Source organism: Eptatretus burgeri, chromosome 12 (genome assembly GCF_056783735.1).
Source record: "Eptatretus burgeri isolate ZD-2024b chromosome 12, Ebu_testis_v1, whole genome shotgun sequence".
Taxonomy (NCBI): Eukaryota; Metazoa; Chordata; class Myxini; order Myxiniformes; family Myxinidae; genus Eptatretus; species Eptatretus burgeri.
In genome coordinates this window covers 78,326,963-78,346,439 of record NC_140972.1, presented here as the reverse complement: position 1 = coordinate 78,346,439, position 19,477 = coordinate 78,326,963, and the positions used below count along the sequence as shown (strand labels likewise).

Sequence of the window (19,477 nt, the reverse complement as noted above, 5' to 3'; positions counted from 1 at the left end):
CAGACGCAGCTCCTTTTATAATATTGATTTAACAAATCTGATGCAGGAGGAGGCCATTCGGCCCATCATGCCTGTGCTATAACAACACCAGGGGTGTGTTCCGTTAAGTGTGCAAGCAGTTTGCTATCGCTCGCCAAGCGGCTCGCTTGATTCAAAATGCTCAAACAAGTACTCCAAGAGACTGCTTTGGCAGCACCGCCATTCTGTAAAGAGTATGATGATGATGACACTCAATACTCAATTTTTGTTTCACGAATCATCGCTAACACTCATCTGGTATCAGCAAGCGAGCGTGTTACAGAACACGCATTTCGTGTGAAATTATAGTAGCAAATGGCAATCGTTACAGCGGAATCGTCGCCGGGCGAATTGTAATCAGAAAAGCGGGCTCTTTAATAGCGATTCGCAACATGAAGACCCTAAACACCTTCACAATTCCATCTCGACATCCTCCGAACTACCTTTCCCTTTTCTGCTTACACCTGCATCACGCGTTGACCTCTTGACGAGCGCTTGACCATTCCACGTCGTTCCGTTATACCGGGGGTGCGGCTGCGCTCAGCCTTGGCGAGGGTGTGGGGGGGGGGGCAGACAGCGCCCATCGGTACGTGCGGCTGCACTGGGCATTAAATCCGCAGCGCCATTTTACTCTCTGTACACGGGTAGCTGCTGCTGCACGGCGTGGGAACCCTCTCCTTCCGTGCGCTGCACCATGAGCTCGGGACGCTGCACATCATAGGTAAGGTGAGAAACGTGTCCGTTTGGGTTCATTTTTGCATTTACCTTGTCAACGTCGTACCTGCATATCCGAATCGCACGCCATTCGGCCAAGTCGTTTGTTCTTAGGGTCGGCGACAGAGACCAAGGCCGTTGCAGGATGATCCAACAGGACTAGTTAATTGATCTTGTATTTACTTATAGGTCAAAAATATTCCATTTTAATTGCGGTTTGGAAGGTTCCGATTTTTCTTCGTTTTTAAAGGCCTTTTAATATATTAACGCAGGCCATTGCGTGCCGGTGCAATGGGCAAGTTCCCGAATCGTGTCCTGAAGGCGGCTGGGAAAAGCACAGTAAGAACACGTGGCGTGTTCCTTTCAACACCTGAGGCTGCTTCTTGTAACCTGCGAAAGATGAATCTACCTGCGGAAGAGGATCGCAAGTACCTGTACCTGCGCGTGCACCTGTGAAAGAGGTCGTTCCATCGATCGTCTCGCAACGATTGTGCGATGAAGGCGATATTGCATTGATCTCATCCGGAAGACTGCCGAAACAGCTTCTTTGACCAGCGTCAAGGAATTACACTAGGTGGTTTGCCATTGCCTTCTCGGCGACAGCACGATTCGAAATTTGGACCAAGTGCTCGAACGTGCAATGGGCTTACATTTCGTCGGAAAACACCGTCTCGGATATTTAATGTCCAACAGTTCTTTGGCATGCGGCACATGGCTGTGGCGGGAAGCATATTATTTGCTCAGGGCGCAGTGCCGCCGATGCAGTGCCTCCTGTAGATTGGAGCAGAACTTTGGATAGCATCCCGGCGATAAGCTCGCCTACCACCGGATAATATCGGCAGACGGGATGTGACGCCCAGTTTTTAACGTCCATCCGAGGGAAACAGCCATTGAAACACCAGGGCGGCGGTTTATAGCTGTGTCGGGAATCGAACCCAGGTGAAGGTCAAAGGCGAGTTCATTACCTCTGAGCTGTCCCGGCAAGCTCAACGATCCGCTATCACGATGATTATTTCCCACACGTTCCGCTCTCCCTGCCAGGTTACAAACAAGTCTGCAGAGCGCAAATCGTACTCGTCCACAACGTGTGGTGCTTCCTTCCCACGGTGCAGCGGACGTTCGGAGGAAGGATGTCCGAGGAAAGTGGAAAACGACATGACCTTCAGTGACCCCGCCACCGATTATAATTACGGTTAATGGTACACGTTGACCTCGTGGCTGAAGCTGTTGACTTGGATGGTATCTAGCGAAGAGGGAAGTGTTTTTCGAGACGAGACACCTTTAAATGGTGTGGGCTGAGACGTCGCTTGCATCCAGCTGGTATTTTCTGTAGCAGGCTGTCTTGGAGATGATAATGGCGGCGGTCCCAATTTAGCAACGCTGCTGCAAAATCGCCATGGAGATTGGTTTAGCAGAGCGGGCAAGGGAGGAGGATTGTGAGGAGGGGTGATGCTGTATGGGGAGGGAAGAGGCGGGGTGGAGGAATGGAGGAGGGTTCGTGGGGATGAACACGTGCACGCAGCCAGCACATGGAGGCCTTCGTTATTTCCTCGTTTTTACTTCATGGACGGGTAACGTGACACCTTGTGCACACCTTGCATGTGTCGTCTGATGAAAAGATGGTATCGTGTTAAAAACCATGAGCATGTTCGTTTCAGTGACTTCCACCTGGTTTCAGCAGGTAAAAGAGATTGCACTTGTCCAATCATCTTGCACTGATTACTGCTTTTCTATTTTTAATCTTTTTTAGCCAAACAAGGCCATAGGAAGAAAATAGGAAACATGACAGGCTCAACAATTCATGGCTTGGGACCCCTGGGTAGACATATATCATCTGGCACACACACACACACACACACACACACACACACACACACACACACACACACACACACACACACACACACACACACACACACACACACACACACACACACACACACACACACACACACACACACTCTCTCTCTCTCTCTCATCCACTATCTGTCTCTGTCTCTCTCGTGCAGCCTTGAGGCTGCTGGTTGCAGCATTGGTTCAGGATGCAGTTGTGCCGCTAATGCAGTGCCTCTATTACCAGTACACTGCTACTCATTTCGCCAAACTCAGAAGGATGACAGGCGGAGTTAACCACACCTGGTGTTAATTCAGCAGCTGACAGGGCTCAAACTCAGGACCCTTGGATCCCAAACAAGCCACCCTAACCACTAAGCAAATGCCAGGCTTATCTTGCATTCCAAACTAGACCCCCTAACCACTAAGCCAATGCCAGGCTTATCTTACATCCCAAACCAGACACCCTCACCACTAAGCCAATGCCAGGCTTATCTTACATCCCAAATCAGCCACCCTAACCACGAAGTTAATGCCAGGTTTATCTTGCACTGATTAATTTCATGGACCACACTCATTATTTCATATATATATGGTTATGATTGGTGGGCAAACATATATATTGTTATGGCTGTGGAAATTGGCAGTACACCATAAAGGGTCCTCAGGTGAGATATATCAATAAGTTCATGTGGTTAGCTCACACCTGTTGTTTAGAGGGATTATGTGTGATTCATCTGGGCTGCGACGCTTTGAGTTAGCCATTTTTCTTTCTCTGTTGTTATTTTGTACCATTAAGCCGCCAACAACTCAAACACCACCACCTTCGCCTCTTTACCTCCACAACTCCATCCCGCAAACATCGCTTCACCGCCATTCCCAAACGACGCCCGCCTACCACCAAACCACCATAGCAAACCCCCCACCACCTTCACCTTTCTCCTTCCACAACCATCGACCCCACCAACAGTCAACACCGAACGTCGTACTGTCCGAAGCCGTTCGGTAATTGCTGCCGAACGCAGCAAGCCGCGAGTGCAATGGATTCCTTATGGGAGAGAAATTCGGATCAGGGGAGGTTCACCCCCCTTTTCCTCCGTCCAATGGGTGAGCGTCAGGCGGTGTGGCCCCGCCTCCAAGCGCGATGAATGTGGATTCCTTACGGGAGAGAAATTCGGATCGGGGAGGTTCACACCCCTTTTCCTCTGTCCAATGGGCGAGCATCGGGCGGTGTGGCCCCGCCTCCAAGCACGATGGATGTGAATTCCTCTCAGGAAGGAATTCGGATCAAAAGAGGCTCACGCCCCTTTTTGCCACACCAATGGCTGAACAGAGGGTGGCGTGGCCCCGTCTCCATTCACGTTTTGATCCTAAAATCTGCATACAGGCTCCTCCCCCGGTCTATAAAAGACGCAAGTCTGTGTGGAACTCGTTGTTGTAGTGTGGGGGTCGCTTTTCCCATGGTTGGTGTCGTCTCATCGCTGGGCTCGTCTCGTCGTTGGTGTCGTCTTGTCGCTGGGCTCGTCTCGTCGTTGGTGTCGTCTCGTCGCTGGGCTCGTCTCATCGTTGGTGTCGTCTCGTCGCTGGACTCGAGCCACCTTCGCTTTCACAAGCGACCAAGCCAGCCAGCCATTCCCCTCGCTCGACCCTGAGCATCAACAATTCCCCCCCCCACCATCCGCGCTGAGATAGTGCCGGTGGCCCCGTTCATTCCCCCACCCTAACCGTGGTGCCGACCAATCCGTGCTTGCGCGGAGAGCGCTCACCGACCACGCCAGGGGCATGGAGTCGGGGCGCAGCTGCGCTGATATTGCGGCTTGCCCGCCATCGCGTCACAAGGACGCGGGTAAGACCTTTTCGGTCTCGTGGACCTGGCCGCTCCTCCAGGTTCCACGCACATTTGGTCCACAGACCCCGTCTACCTCCCTGCCTATGGGGAGGTCTTTCCTGTTTATTTTGAATGATGTGGCGCCGAGTCCCGACAAGTATAATGGTTTAAGTGTTGTAAATAATTATAGCCGGTAGTAGTGCTTTTGCTTTTGTTGCCTTTTGCTTTTGCTGCACATTGCATTACTGCTTTGCATGCGTGTGTTGTGTGTGTGAAATAAAAGTGCTTGCTTGTCAAACTGTTTCCCGTTTCGTTGCGTCCTTTCCTTCTGTTGAAAGTTCCATCTTGCAGCAAGTCAGGGATTGGTAGTGGGTTGAAACACCCGAAAACGTAATCTTAACCGTCGAGGTCGACGATAACTCCGCTCGGTTATCCTTGCAGCACGGAAGGAGCCGCTTAAGCGGTTCGTGTCCGAAGTCAACCTGCGGCGAGGTACGATCGCTCGGTCGACCACTCGCGCAGGTACTTAGGTAGGTCGAATTTGGCGAGCAACCCTATCCTGCGTGGGTGGACAAGTGGCACGATCGTGGTGAGGTTAAACCCCCACCCGTGACGGGCTCCTGGCGGTAGTTCCAGGAGGGTCACGACTGAATTGTCCGTTCCAGTGGGCGACGCGTCGCGATTTGAGTTACGTGGCCAATCGCATGTCGGGCGGGCCGAAATTCGTAACACTGGTGTACAGGAGTGTGGGATTCAAATCCACCTCGGTCTCCAACTAAATTTAGGAGGATCAGATCAGGGGTGTGCGAAGCAAATTACGAGCAGGCAACATTTTAATCTCTTATGAGAAATATGATGGCGTTTCAAGGCGAGCGGGTGCCGGGGGTAGAAATGTATATGTGTATTAATGTAGAATCCATGGCCCGGGATGGTTCTTTCTGGGGGAGCTCACCCTATTCTGAGCACGAACTTTGCCGGCAAACTAACTCGGAGTCGCAAGATGGCGGCGCGATCGCACCTCAGCGATCTCCTTCCACAACCATCGACCCCACCAACAGTCAACACCGAACGTCGTACTGTCCGAAGCCGTTCGGTAATTGCTGCCGAACGCAGCAAGCCGCGAGATTCCTTATGGGAGAGAAATTCGGATCAGGGGAGGTTCATCCCCCTTTTCCTCCGTCCAATGGGTGAGCGTCAGGCGGTGTGGCCCACGGAGACGAGTTGAGAATGTTGAGGGAAGAGAGAACGACAGTCGAGAATGAAACGTTAAGGAACCACACTGTACAGATCGAACAGCTGCAAGCGAAGGCCAGATTAAAGAATGAGGAACAAGAAAAAACGGGATGAAAAACAAAAAGAAGAACGATTGAGACAGGAGAAGGAAATCAGCCAATTGAAGGAAATAAATAGATTGCAGAATGAGGAACAAGAAAGACAGTGGAATAAAAAGCAAAAAGAGTATGAATTTGAAACTGAACAACAAAAGGAAAAAACAAGGTTGGAGTACGAGGAGATAGTGACAGAAGAACGAAGGAAACAGGAAAGGGAGATGAACAAAATGAAAGAAACGATGAGATTGGAGGCTGAAAAGCATGAGGAACAGTGGGAGAGAAAACAAAAACGATACGAGTTTGAAATTAACCAGCTCGAGGGGAGAGCAAAATTTGAGTCCACGGAGATGGAAAAACTCCGGAAAGAGAACGAACAACTCAAAAGGAGCCAGGAAGTAGAAGGGCACAATAAGGTGGGATGTATGACAGCACCACAAGGAGTAATGTTAGTGGTGCAGGACTTGATTGACACCACTCGTCGGATGAAAGAACAATTAGGGCAAACTCTGATAAAGGAGACACAAATAAAAATGGAGACGATGGAAATAACAGAAACGACGAAGGACAAGGAAGTGTTGCCAGAGACACGGGAGATAGACCAAGTCAAGACTGAATTAAATAGACACGAAGGGTCAACAGAAATAAAATGTATAGAGACTCGGGAGATAGAAAAAGTAGGGGAGAGACGACACGATAAAGACGGGGTGGAAGACAAGCACACACACATGGAGTTAGCAAGGGACGATGAAGGGGAGCTCGCGAAATGTTTGGTGACCCGGTGCGAGCAGCTGGATAGCCTCCTTCGGGAACGAGGGGAGGGAATATGCCCCCTTGAAGCTGATCTCGACCAGGTGGGTCCGGTCGTGCCGAGCGAGGTTGAGGGGGCGAGTGCTGCAGATGGGTGCACGGAGAGCTTGGGGGGTATAGAGGCCCCGGAACCTCTTGTGGTGGCACTAATCCCCAGTGCGATGGTCCCGGTGTGTGTGGTGAAAGGTGTGAGTGCGCCCCCGTGTGTGAGTGGTGTGGTTGCGAGTGTGCCGGAGTGCGTTCCTCCCAGCACGCAGTGTGTGGATGAGACACCGTGTGTGGAAGGGGCCACGTGTGCAAGTGGAAGGCCGTGCGTGAGTGAACGGCCGAATACAAGGAAGACCGTGTGTGTGAGAGAGTGGTTTGTGAGGGAGATGACGGTGGGCATGCGGGAGCACGCAGCCGCGTCTCCCGGTGTGAATGTAATGGAATGGAGTTTGAGCGTCGTGATACGCAGGTGTGCGTGGGTCGAATGGCGACGGAGACTGCGACAAATGAGGGACAGAGGCCGGGTGGCGGCCATATCTGGAATGGGGACCGCGCCGGGTTTGCCCAGCAGCGAGCGCGAGGTTCGTGCCGTGCAGCGCACGAGGCCGCCGCGTGCGTGCTTGCGGGAGTGAAACCCGTTCCGGAAACGCCAGTGGTGGATGTTGCCGATCCCGCGGACGGACAAAAGCTAGGCTGGATTAGGGATTTGGACCAGATGGGTTCTCCACGCAAGCGTGTGTGAAGCTCCAACGGGCAGAGCACATGTTTGCGTGGGGAACCCCTCGAAACGCGAGGCTTGTTTTTTTGATGCGCACGGTGACGTCATGGCTGCACGTGTGGTTGGAATCCAGCAGGAGGGTGAATCCCTGCCGGATGGTACCGTCCAAGAGGGACGAAATGTGTGAACAGCTGCCATGACGTCACGGGGAGTAAAAAAAGCATGAGCTGCGTGTTGCCGCACTGGTGCTGCCCGAATAGAAAAAAAAAAGCAAGCCTCGCTTTCGGGTGAACAGGATTTCCCGGGCAAGGGGTGGAAGATCCCCTGCCTGGGCACAGGATGAAACTAGTTAGGGGGAAGAGTTAGCTTAGTTAGACCGGCTTCATGGGGCAGGGGTAAGTCCTCATGGAGTCCGTGAAATGGATTCGGTAGAGGGAATGGAGGTCAGATTTAGGATGAAGTCTGGAATTATTTCGAGGACAGTGACAGACTGTGAATGGGTAGAGGGGACGTAGCTTAGCTACGTAGTGTTAAAAGGAACGTGCTGTAGTGTAAGGGACGACGTGGGAGCACGAGGTAGTTAGGGGATGTAGTGAGCAGGATGGCTGGATTCAGCAATGTGGGAGTTGAGAAGTGTGGAATGGGACGTGTACTTGGTGAGTGAGTGAGGCCAGTGGGTCTGTGTGAATGGAGCGAATGGGGAATGCATAGTGCGATGAGTGATTGGGGGGAGGAGTGATTCCCGTCCAAGGGACCCCGGGGTCAGAATAAAGTGAGTTGGTGGGTTAGCGAAATTGAAAAATGGAAGTCGTTTTGCTGTTGGTGGGGATGTAGGCTCGAAACCTGTTTGAAGGGGTGCAGGAGCCCTGTTGACGGGCTGGGAGCGTGGCTGCGAAAGGTGAGCATCGCTGAGTGGGTACCCCGGGCACCGGGCACCGGGCTCGTCGGCCGTGGGGGGCCGGGATAGTGTAGTGGGCACGGGTGCGCCCGCATGATGCGGGGCCGGGGCGCCATTGGCCATGTTGGCAGTGTCGTGGGCACGGGTGACCCTTGGAAAGGGGGCTGGGACACCAGCCTGCCACGTGAGCGTTTCAGGGAAGTCGCCATGGAGGGCACTCCCCGGTGTTTAGGGAGCTGGTAGGCTCGGAGGCAGTGTAGTACCCGGGGGTGCCATCGTTGGGGAATCGGCAGAGGGTAGTGCCTGCCAAGGGAGCCACGTGGCCCAGCCACGAAACTGTGTGAGGGCACAGGCGGAAAATTGGGGGGGGCAAGGCCCAAAATTGTGAGGACACCAACACAGGTGACGGGAATCTTGGTTGTTGGAACCGATAGTTTAAGCAAAAGGCGCTTGTTGAAAGCGCCAGGGTAGTTCAAAAGTTAAATGGTTAGGGTAGATTAGGAAGTGTACCCCTCCGCACCATCCATCCCTTCGCTCTCGTTGCGGGCCGCTGGACCCACTTTGGGTAAAGATCGCTGAACTCCGAGGAGGCCATCCTGAGGCTTGAGTTGGGACTCGGCACAGGACGCTAGCTCTCCCTTATTCCCCTCCAGGAAGGGAACGTAGGGGTTGGGTGTAGGCTAGGTGACAGGATAGGTTAGCCGAACAAAGACGATAAAAGGGGTTAGGGGCCGAGTTATAGTAGAGGGGGAAATAAAAATAAAAACAACAAAAAAATATGTTGGGGCTAAATTGGGTTTTTACAAATTAAGGGGGGTGGGTATGGACAGAGACAGGCAAAGGCGATAGGTTGGGAGGGAGACAGGTAGGTCCGAGCCTGCCTTCTGAGTGGCCAGCACCACCGCACTCCCTCCACCAACCTCCACTGAAAGGCAAAGGCTGGCCAACTTCATTGGCTGGCTGTGTTACTTCAAGGCCTGTGCTGGCCCACTTCATCGGCTTGCTGTTTACTGCAAGGCCTGTGCCGGTCGGATCGTCTGCCGGCTGTGTTTGCTGCAGCGGCCCTGTTTTGCCTTGCCTTGCCTGCACACCTTTGCCATCCATGCCTACTACCTTCGTCATCTTTTTTCCCCCGTTCTGTTTTGCATTCCCCCCCACCCCCCTTTGTTCATTGCCATGTGCGCCAGGATCGTCGTGCAGTTTGCGAGGACTGCCCTGTTGGCAGCTACAACACGGGCCTGCAGTGGCGGCCCGTGCACCGTGTTTGCATCCATCCATTCATCCATTCAACCATCCATCCATCCATCCGTTGCGTTCATTGCATGTGCCACTTGAGCTGGCACGGTGACTGCGTTGCGCAGCTCATGCGCCGTTGCGTTCATTGCGTGTGCCACTTGAGCTGGCACAGAGACTGCGTTGCGCAGCTCATGTGCCATTGCATTCATTGTGTGTGCCACTTGAGCTGGCATGGAGACTGCATTTGCGCAGCTCATGCACCGTTATGTTCACTGCATCCATGTAAAAAGGGGAGGCCTTGGACTGCGTGTGTGCAGCCGGCCACATTCCCTGTCACCTGCATTGCCTAAGCCAGAGACTGTAGTTGAGCAGCCTGGCTCCCTGCTAACATTTCTCTTTGCTTAGTCCATGGTTTAGTGTGAAATTTGTAAGTTAAGGTGTTAAGTTGTGTATTGTATATGAGTGCGCCCCCGGCATGTATGTCTTAGCACCGGCAATTTATTTAAGTCGTCCATATGAGTGGGTTTGTTTAGTTAGTTACTCAGCCCGTAGGTTATTTATTTGGGACACGAATACCATGAATGTCGCACTCAGGGATCCGAAGGTAAAACGTACTAGGGGAGAACTACACATGATGGCACACAAAAATTTGACGACTTGGGACGAGTCTGTAAAAAGGGGAGGGGGTAGTGTTACGGCTGTGGAAATTCGCAATACACCATAAAGGGTCCTTAGATCAGTTATGACGCTAAGTTCATGTGAAGTTAGCCCACACCTGTTGTTTAGAGGGAATATGTGTGATTCATCCGGGCTGCGACGCTTTGAGTTCGCCATTTTTCTTTCTTTGTTGTTATTTTGTACCATTAAGCCGCCAACAACTCAAACACCACCGCCTTCGCCTCCTTACCTCCACAACTCCATCCCGCAAATATCGCTTCACCGCCATTCCCAAACGACGCCCGCCAACCACCAAACCACCACAGCAAACCCCCACCACCTTCGCCTTTCTCCTTCCACAACGATCGACCCCACCACCAGTCAACACCGAACGTCGTACTGTCCGAAGCCGTTTGATGATTGCTGCCGAACGCAGCAAGCCGCGAGTGCAATGGATTCCTTACGGGAGAGAAATTCGGATCAGGGGAGGTTCAAGCCCCTTTTCCTCCATCCAATGGGCGAGCGTCAGGCGGTGTGGCCCCGCCTACAAGCGCGATGGATGTGAATTCCTCTCGGGAAGGAATTCGGATCAAAAGAGGCTCACGACCCTTTTTTGCCACATCAATGGCTGAACAGAGGGTGGCGTGGCCCCTCCTCCAATCGCGTTTTGATCCTAAAATATGCATACAGGCTCCTCCCCCGGTCTATAAAAGATGCGAGTCTGTGTGGAACTCATTGTAGTGTGGGGTCGCTTTTTCCGTGTTGGTGTCGTCTCGTCGCTGGGCTCGTCTCCTCATTGGTGTCGTCTCGTCGCTGGGCTCGTCTCGTCATTGGTGTCGTCTCGTCGCTGGAATCGAGCCAGCTTCGCTTTCACAAGCGACCAAGACAGCCAGCCATTCCCCTCGCTCGACCCTGAGCATCAACAATCCCCCCCCATCCGCGCTGAGATAGTGCCGGTGGCCCCGTTCATTCCCCACCCTAACCGTGGTGCCGACCAAACCGTGCTTGCACGGAGAGCGCTCACCGACCACGCCAGGGACATGGAGTCGGGGCGCAGCTGCGCTGATATAGCGGCTTGCCCGCCATCGCGTCACGAGGACGCGGGTAAGATCTTTTCCGTCTCATGGACCTGGCCGCTCCTCCAGGTTCCGCGCACATTTGGTCCACGGACCCCGTCTTCCTCTGTGCCTATGGGGAGGTCTTTCCTGTTTATTTTGAATGAATGATGTGGCGCCGAGTCCTCACAAGTATAATTGTTTAAGTGTTGTAAATAATTATAGTCGGTAGTAGTGCTTTTGCTTTTGTTGCATTTTGCTTTTGCTGCACATTGCATTACTGCCTTACGTGCGTGTGTTGTGTGTGTTGTGTGTGTGTGTGTGTGTGTGTGTGTGTGTGTGTGTGTGTGTGTGTGTGTGTGTGTGTGTGTGTGTGTGTGTGTGTGTGTGTGTGTGAAATAAAAGTGCTTGCTTGTCAAACTGTTTCCCGTTTCGTTGCGTCCTTTCCTTCGGTTGAAAGTTCCATCTTGCATCACGTAAGGGATTGGTAGTGGGTTGAAACTCCCGATAAGTAATCTGAACCGTAGAGGTTGACGATAACTCCACTCGGTTATCCCTGCAGCACAGAACGAGCCCCTTAAGCGGTTCGTGTCTGAAGTCGACCTGCGGCGAGGTAGGATCGCCCGGTCGACCACTTGCGCAGGTGCTTAGGTAGGTCGAATTTGGCGAGCAACTCTATCCTGCGCGGGTGGGCAATTGGCACGATCGTGGTGAGGTTAAACCCCCACCCGTGACTGGCTCCTGGCGGTAGTTCCAGGAGGGTCACGACTGAATTGTCCGTTCCGGTGGGCGATGCGTCACGATTCGAGTTACGTGGCCGATCGCACGCCGGACGGGCCGAAATTCGTAACAATATATTATTTCATGTACAATACTCTTGAGTGAGTGTTGGTGTTGCCAAAGCAATTTCTTCACAAGGCTTATACTGGTTTCATATATGTATGGTTATGATTAGTGGGCGAACATACATATACATATATATATATATATATATATATATATATATATATATATATATATATATATATATATATATATATATATATATAAATATATATATATATATATATATATAAATATATATATATATATAATTGCATGTAGCATTCTCTTGAGTGAGTGTTGGTGTTGCCAAAGCAATTTCTTCACAAGGCTTATACTGGGTGGTTTGCCATTGCCTTCCCAGCGTTGTTTGTCCATGTTCTATCCCTTGAAATGCTGAGTGTCAAGCAAGGAAGGAGCACGTACCATTTTTAAGGTCTTTGGTGCAACTCTGACAGGGTTTTAACTTTGAACCATCGACCTCTCAAACTCAGAGTGGACACTCCAAACATGACACCGTGTGCGTGTGCGTGTGCGTGTGTGTGTGTGTGTGTGTGTGTGTGTGTGTGTGTGTGTGTGTGTGTGTGTGTGTGTGTGTGTGTGTGTGTGTGTGTGTGTGTGTGTGTGTGTGTGTGTCATTCTACCTTTGTTTAAGACTACCTTTGGTACAGTCTATGAATGTACAGCATGCAACTGTAAATGACTTGCCATGCTTTTAAACATAATGAGCTCAATATGAGAAACACATTTTAGAAATATAACATAATTCTGATTGTCATTCAATAATATTATCCGAAAACGTTGCAAGTCTTGAAATTGTGAAAGGAGGGATGGATTTTAATAATGTTGAGGCTCATTTAAGTGTTAAAATACAAAGTAGTCTGATTGTGTACTCTTCGATGCACAGATTTTCCAAACATAGGATGGTGAGATAAGTGTGAAGATATACATGACCGTGTAGATATTGAACCAGACTTTGTTTTAATGGTTAGTGTCTGCTCTGAGTCTGGGAGGATGGTGGTTCAAACCCTGGCTGAGTCATATCCTGAGTCATATCAAATGGTATGTGCTGTATCCTTGCTTGATGCTCAGCACTTAAAAAGGAGGGGGCACAGACAAGCAATGCTAGGAAGGCAATAGCAAACCACCTCGTATAAGCTGTGGGGGGGAAGAGGGGGATTCAAAAATTACATAAATTTTTTTCCCAATTCTGACACTCCCACCCCCTTGTAACAATCCATAACACTTCAACAAACACCCCATAAAATAATACATAACGCTCGATGAAGACCCGCCCTTCTCCCCCCTGTTTCATACCTTCATCCTGGGATGATGTTTATCCCGTTGTTTTTTTTCACTGACTCTGAACTATTATATATTTGGAAGAGTAAAGGTGACAAAGTATACCGTCAATATGACCAAGCAGAAGACAAAATCCCTGTAATAACATCATCGGACTAATCGCCTGGACTTATGTGAATCGTTTTTAAATATGTTCAATTGCTTTCATTTGCAAATGAGACTAAGTGTCTGTGGAAAAAGCAATGATGGCAAAGAAATGATGGAATTTAAATTAAGCAATTTGCTTTTATCACTAATGTATTGAAAACATGTATCATTAAATACTTGCATCTTTAAATAAAGGATGCATGGAACAAAGTTGTCATTGATTGATTTAGCGTCACACATTACTGTACTGGAAACACCCTCCCTCCCTCCCTCTTGTAGTACCCCATAACGCTTGGTCATACACCTCACCAACCCCCCCCCCCCAACCATGCCTGACATAATTTTTGAATGGCCCAATGCCAAGAAATTGCTTTGGCAGCACCAATGCTCTGAAGAGAGTTTGATACATCAAATCAAAATTATGTATGTATAATATATATATATATATATATATATATATATATATATATATATATATATATATATATATATCCAGTATATATTGAGTAGTCGATCTAGTCTACCCTTATTATCGGTATTTCCGTCGATATGTTTGTCTGTCTGTTGGGTAGATGATCTAGTCGAAAAAAAAATTTCATTTTTTTTGTCTACCCTTATTATCAGTATTTCCGTCGATATATTTGCCTGTCAGTTGGGTAGTCGATGTCGTCGAAAAAAAAAAAAAAAATTTTTAATTTGTTCTTCCCTTATTATCACTTTTTCCATCAATATGTTTGTCTGTCTGTCTGTCCCTCTGTCTGTCTGTCTGTCCCTCTGTTCGGTCCAGTGCACCATTAATACAATGGCGATTTCGATGAAACTTGTTTGGTAGGTTCATACCATGACCTAGTTGTGTGCAAATGAGAACCGTTGCTATGGACACCACCATTGCCTAGCAACGGGACTTTGAAATTTTTGAACAATCATAAAAAAAATTATTTTTTCCAAAATCACAAATCGGGCCACGAGCGACTGTGGGCAGTACATTCAGCCATATTGTCAAAAATTTCCAGCCGGATCCTATGAAAACTGTCGGAGAACATAGTCTTTGAATGAACCCTGGTCGAAAACAATAAAAAAACGAAATTCGTTATATCTCAGAGACTATGAATCAGATATACATGAAACTGGTATGGTATGTTCGTGGTATGTCCTAGTTATGTGTGAGAAAGAACCGTCGCTATGGACCCTCCGTTGCCTAGCAACGGCCGAAAAACGTTAATGTGGGGGTATTTTAACGAAAAAAACAATCTGCAGCATTAACCCTTGAAGCAAGAATGATGAATTTTCTTGTGCTTAATCCTCAGGACATTCCCTATTGTGTAAGGTTCTATTGGGTAGGCGACTACCCATGTCCGCCTCCCGGCTTGTCTGTCTGTCTGTCCCTCCGTTCGGTCCAGGGCTCCATTAATACAATGGCGATTTCGATGAAACTTGGTTGGTAAGTTCATACCATGACCTAGTTGTGTGCAAATGAGAACCGTTGCTATCGACCTATCCTTTGCCCAGCAACGGGACTTTGAAATTTTTGAAAAATCATAAAAAATTATTTTTTCGAAAATCAAAAATCGGGCCAGGAGCGACTGTGGGCAGTACATTCAGCCATATTGTCAAAAATTTCCAGCCGGATCCTATGAAAACTGTCAGAGAAGTTAGACTTTGAATGAACCCTGATCGAAAACAATAAAAAAACGAAGTTCATTATATCTCAGAGACTATGAGTCAGATATACATGAAACTGGTATGGTAGGTTCATGGTATGTCCTAGTTATGTGCAAGAAAGAACCGTTGCTATGGACCCCTCCGTTGCCTAGCAACGCCCGAAAAACCTCCAAATGTGGGGGTATTTTAACGAAAAAAACAATCTGCAGCATTAACCCTTGAAGCTCGAATCATGAATTTTCTTGTGCTTAATCATCAGGTCATTCCCCATCGAACGGGCCCATCGCGTCAGGTTCTATTACTAATGTTCATATAACTAATGTTCAGAGCAACTTGAATACTCAGAGACAAAGTGGATTTGTAATGTGTATTAACAATAATAAGGGTGGGAATACACAAATTAGCAATACAATTTCTAAACAATAAGAAGAAAAGACCAGAAGAGATTGACAACACTGAAAATACCGCAGGCTGTGCCAGACAGGATGCAGCTTAGTTCCAAGTAAAGATATTTCCAGCAAGAATCTCAGTTTGGGCCATAAGCATGGGCCAGCACGAGAGGAAGTGGGCGAAGCTTGTGTTGGGGACAGGTCAGGAGGTGGCGGACCTATGCGTGCTGTGCTGTGCTGCGGAGAAAACCCCAGGAGTTCACATGCAGGCTTTCCCGTGAGGTTTCTAAGCATCTCATTTTCCCATGGTGGTCGCACCACACCCTTTTATCGTCTCTGCCACCACCATCAGTGTGATTCCACAAGCCACACCCCACTCGGCTGCTATTAGCTGCTTTCTTCGCCTGTGGTCAGGGCAACCCATCCTGACCTTTTACCCACTTTGGATGGCACGCTTTCTGCATCATGGTGGTGTTTCCGGCCTTTACTAGTACCGACAGCCTGTTGGACTATTTGAAGGTAAAGAAAAGACAGATTACAAAGGGATAAAACATTACAAGGGTGTTAAGGGTAAGCAATTTTAGACACACACATGTGTGGAGGGAAGACAACAGCCTTCTACACATATGACACATATCCCTATATCACAATTAAATTGCCTTATGCTTATTATAATGCATGCATGATGGGAAATAACTATTGCTATGCTATGGAAAGTTACTCGATAGAAGGCATTCTCACAACAGTATGTATGTGTTGTAACATGGACCAGTTCTTGATGGACTGAGTATTCATTGGACTTTATAGACCCAGAATCACAGATCCATACAAATGGAGGGGTTTGGACATATGGTGGTCGGAGAGTAAAATAACAAATTAATATGCGAGGAACAGAGTAAAAGGGAGTGGAGGAACACCCATTTGGTGAGATCGTAACTAGCAGCCATGCGGTCAGGCATAATGTCCTTCAGGTTTCCAGATTGCTTATTTGGATCAATTTTCTTGTGCCCCATACTTGCAGCCCAGCCATTTTATGACATGCCAGCTTCCCATGGCTGGATTTCACCTCCCATTGGCAGGCAATGCGTAGTCAGGCCTTCTCGGCAATGAGTAGTCCTGATTTTTCGAGAATAAATTGGAATGTTGGAGGATGCCAATTTGTTGCTGGCATTGTACGCCATCTTTGCTCTATGGTTGGTCCAGGAAAGGTCATGAGTGAAGGTGAGGCCTTGAAGTTCAAGAGACTGAACCTCTTCCATTGGCTGACCATGGAAATGTGTTGCTGAGTTTGTTTGATGATCCTTCTGTAGTGACAGGGTAAGACTGATATTCGCCTGGAATGAAAGCCAGATTGCATTTATCAGATGAGCATCTCATCAATTCCAGAGCAGCAAGGAGTGACACAGCTGCTGTATGCCTGCCAGTGGTATGCGACACTGTCGAGTTGCCTGCACAATTGACGAGAGGATTTTCCTGAGCATCAGAGAGATCATTTATGTTTATGCAGAACAACATTGGGCCCAATTGCTTTGAAGCCTCCACAGGGAGTGGAAATGTATAAAGTACTTTTCACATGATGTGTGAGAAACATCGATTACTCAGAAGAAAGGGATTTTTCCAATGAAATTAGTGTAAAGTGGTGATTACAAATTATTGGTTTGAGTCAAGCAAAACAACATTAAATTATTTTTTCTTGGAGGTATTTAACTACCATGCATTCATCTCGTAGGATGTTGATACATGCTTCATGTTTGGTTGAGGTTTCTACATCGTTGCATGCAGCTAATTAAACCGATGCAAGCTCTGGATTAGCAACCCCAGATAATATTGCCAGGAAACATCATCAGTGGGGGCTGGGTGTTGGCAGACAAATCTCTTGATTTCTCTTGCTGCTTTACCTAATATATCTGCAAACTGAGAGCATGTACTCAATGCTCATGTACAAACAGCACGTTTTGATGCATTTTACTTGCAGCTTGTTGTGAGTATTCCAAAAGATTGCAGATTGCCTTTGCAAAGATCTTTTAACCACAACCTTGGTCTTCCATTTGGCTGAGAAGTATCTGCCAGCTTGCTATGCAGCATATCTTTTGGTATCCGTCCATCCTCCATATGGCTCACATGACCAAGCCACCGTAGCCCTCTTTCATCAACAATCGTGAACAATACTACTCGTCTCTGCATCTTGATCTGTTTCAGCAATTTCATATTGGTGTGTATTATCCTTCCGATACATGCGTCAGATCTTATGCAGGCAGCACATGCGATAGCTCATTTCTCTTGCCTATCGTACATAGCATGCCCAGCTTTCACTGTTACGTTGGAGAGTGCTTAGGATGCAGGTGTGGTAGACAGCCATTTTGGAAGCAACTGCCAGTTTGCTGTTGGGCCAAACATGATCAATAAAACGACTGAAAACAAAGTAGTATACAGTGGCTGCCTTTACAGTACAGATGTCTAACTCTGCATCGAGGTCCAAGCTGCTGGTCACTATTGATCCCAGGTAGCAAATTTTGTCTGTGACTGTCAACCAAGAACCATCTGTTTGGATCTCAGGAGATGAGTCAGATTCTTGTACCATGACAAAATACTTTTTCGGGCTGATGGTAACCCTGAAATTGCTGCAGGCGAATGAAAAGTTATTGCAGAATAATAGGAGTTCAGCATCACCTCATTGTTGAAAATCAATATTGGCAATGTCATCAGCATACAGAAGCTCCTGGATTTTCCACTGTCGAACTTGGCATCTGATCTGGGAAGGATCAGCACATCACGGTTGTCGTCATAGAAAGCTCATTGCAGGAGTATTAAGAAAAAGATACCAGTTAGTGTTGGGACGAGCAGGCATCTCTGTTTTACACCCCCATTTTTGGGGGAAACTCTCTGACACAATCGAGAGGACAGCTGGAAGAGGAGATTTTTTTTGGAGAATGAGGCTCAGGAGTTTGGAGGACAGCTGAAAGAAGCTGCAAGAGGACAGATCTTGGAAGTATATGAAGCAATTTGTACAGTATGCATCAAAAATAATATTATATGCATACAGCAAATAATATGCCTTGATATAATAATACTCTTGAAAGTGACATTGTTGTTAAATGACGACTTTAAAGATACAAACTGACTTATCGCCATGGTGATGAGTTGTTATGATTTATTTTGTGATGGTAAGCATTTCAAATTTCTATTTCGAATATTTTTGCATTTTAATCCAAGCAAGAAGCATTCACACTTCGGGAAAGTAACTCTGTAAAGCTCCTTGTGCTCCCCTACACATGTCTTAGTCATATATTCTGTACCCAGCTATCCTTTCTCACATGCTTGATTTATAACAGGTGTTCAGTAATAGAGTTTTACATCACACTTTACAAATATAGCCTCACTTACAGACACAATACCTCCTGACTCAGCAAATGAAATACTTTTACGTTATGTCATCTTTTTGTGTCTTGACCACGGCATAATGCAGATATACAATTTGTGGAATAGGTATAAACCTCCCTCATGATTCATCATCTTGAAACCCTGTATCTCATCACTGGACAGGCCACTCATATAGAAGGATCAAAACTCACCTTTTTCTGTCAGAATAACCATCTATAACTATAAGAGAGAGGTGTGTGTAATTTTCTCAGAGATGGTCAATCGGACCTTCGTCAAACCTTCAGAGGTTCATCAGTGAGTGCTGGAGAGTGCTTTAGGCAAAAACATTTTTGAAAATTTTGAAAAAAACGTTAGAATTTCTTTTTTAATCTCTATAGTGCCGAAGCCTTTGTAATTACGTGAAAGGTAATATTGTTGTGGACCGGGTATCGGCGACGAGCACGACCACTAGATGGAGTAGTAGAGTCGGCTCCACCGAACACCCGGAATTTATAGGTCGTCATCCCGGATAACTCCGGAGCCGACGGGTCCCTTATCGGACCGAAGATCGCCAATAGGTCGACCACGTGGGATAGGGTTGATTGCCAATTTCAATTTACCTAAATACCCACGTCGTCCAAACTACCGGGGTAATTCACCCTCGGCGGAGCTCGAGCGGAACGAGCCAGCAGTGTGCTCAAACCGTGCGTAA

General features: G+C 48.0%; 1 protein-coding gene across 4 annotated transcripts in view; it reads left to right on the top strand.

Annotated features, from left to right (window-relative positions):
- The first annotated feature begins 582 nt into the window (after positions 1–582).
- Positions 583–19,477, top strand: part of LOC147015960 (synaptic vesicle glycoprotein 2C-like) — a 112,812-nt gene continuing 93,917 nt past the window's right edge. Inside the window, exon 1 of one of the 4 annotated variants that reach the window (XM_085848631.1) lies at positions 583–739. Coding sequence is in view for 2 of the 4 variants with exons in the window: in XM_085848630.1 (XP_085704756.1) it covers positions 2,189–2,303 (115 nt within the window). In the remaining 2 variants the exon portion in view is untranslated. Of the gene's footprint in view, positions 745–2,169; positions 2,304–19,477 lie in introns of those variants that run through there. The other 3 variants (XM_085848632.1, XM_085848630.1, XM_085848629.1) reach the window with 3 other exon arrangements.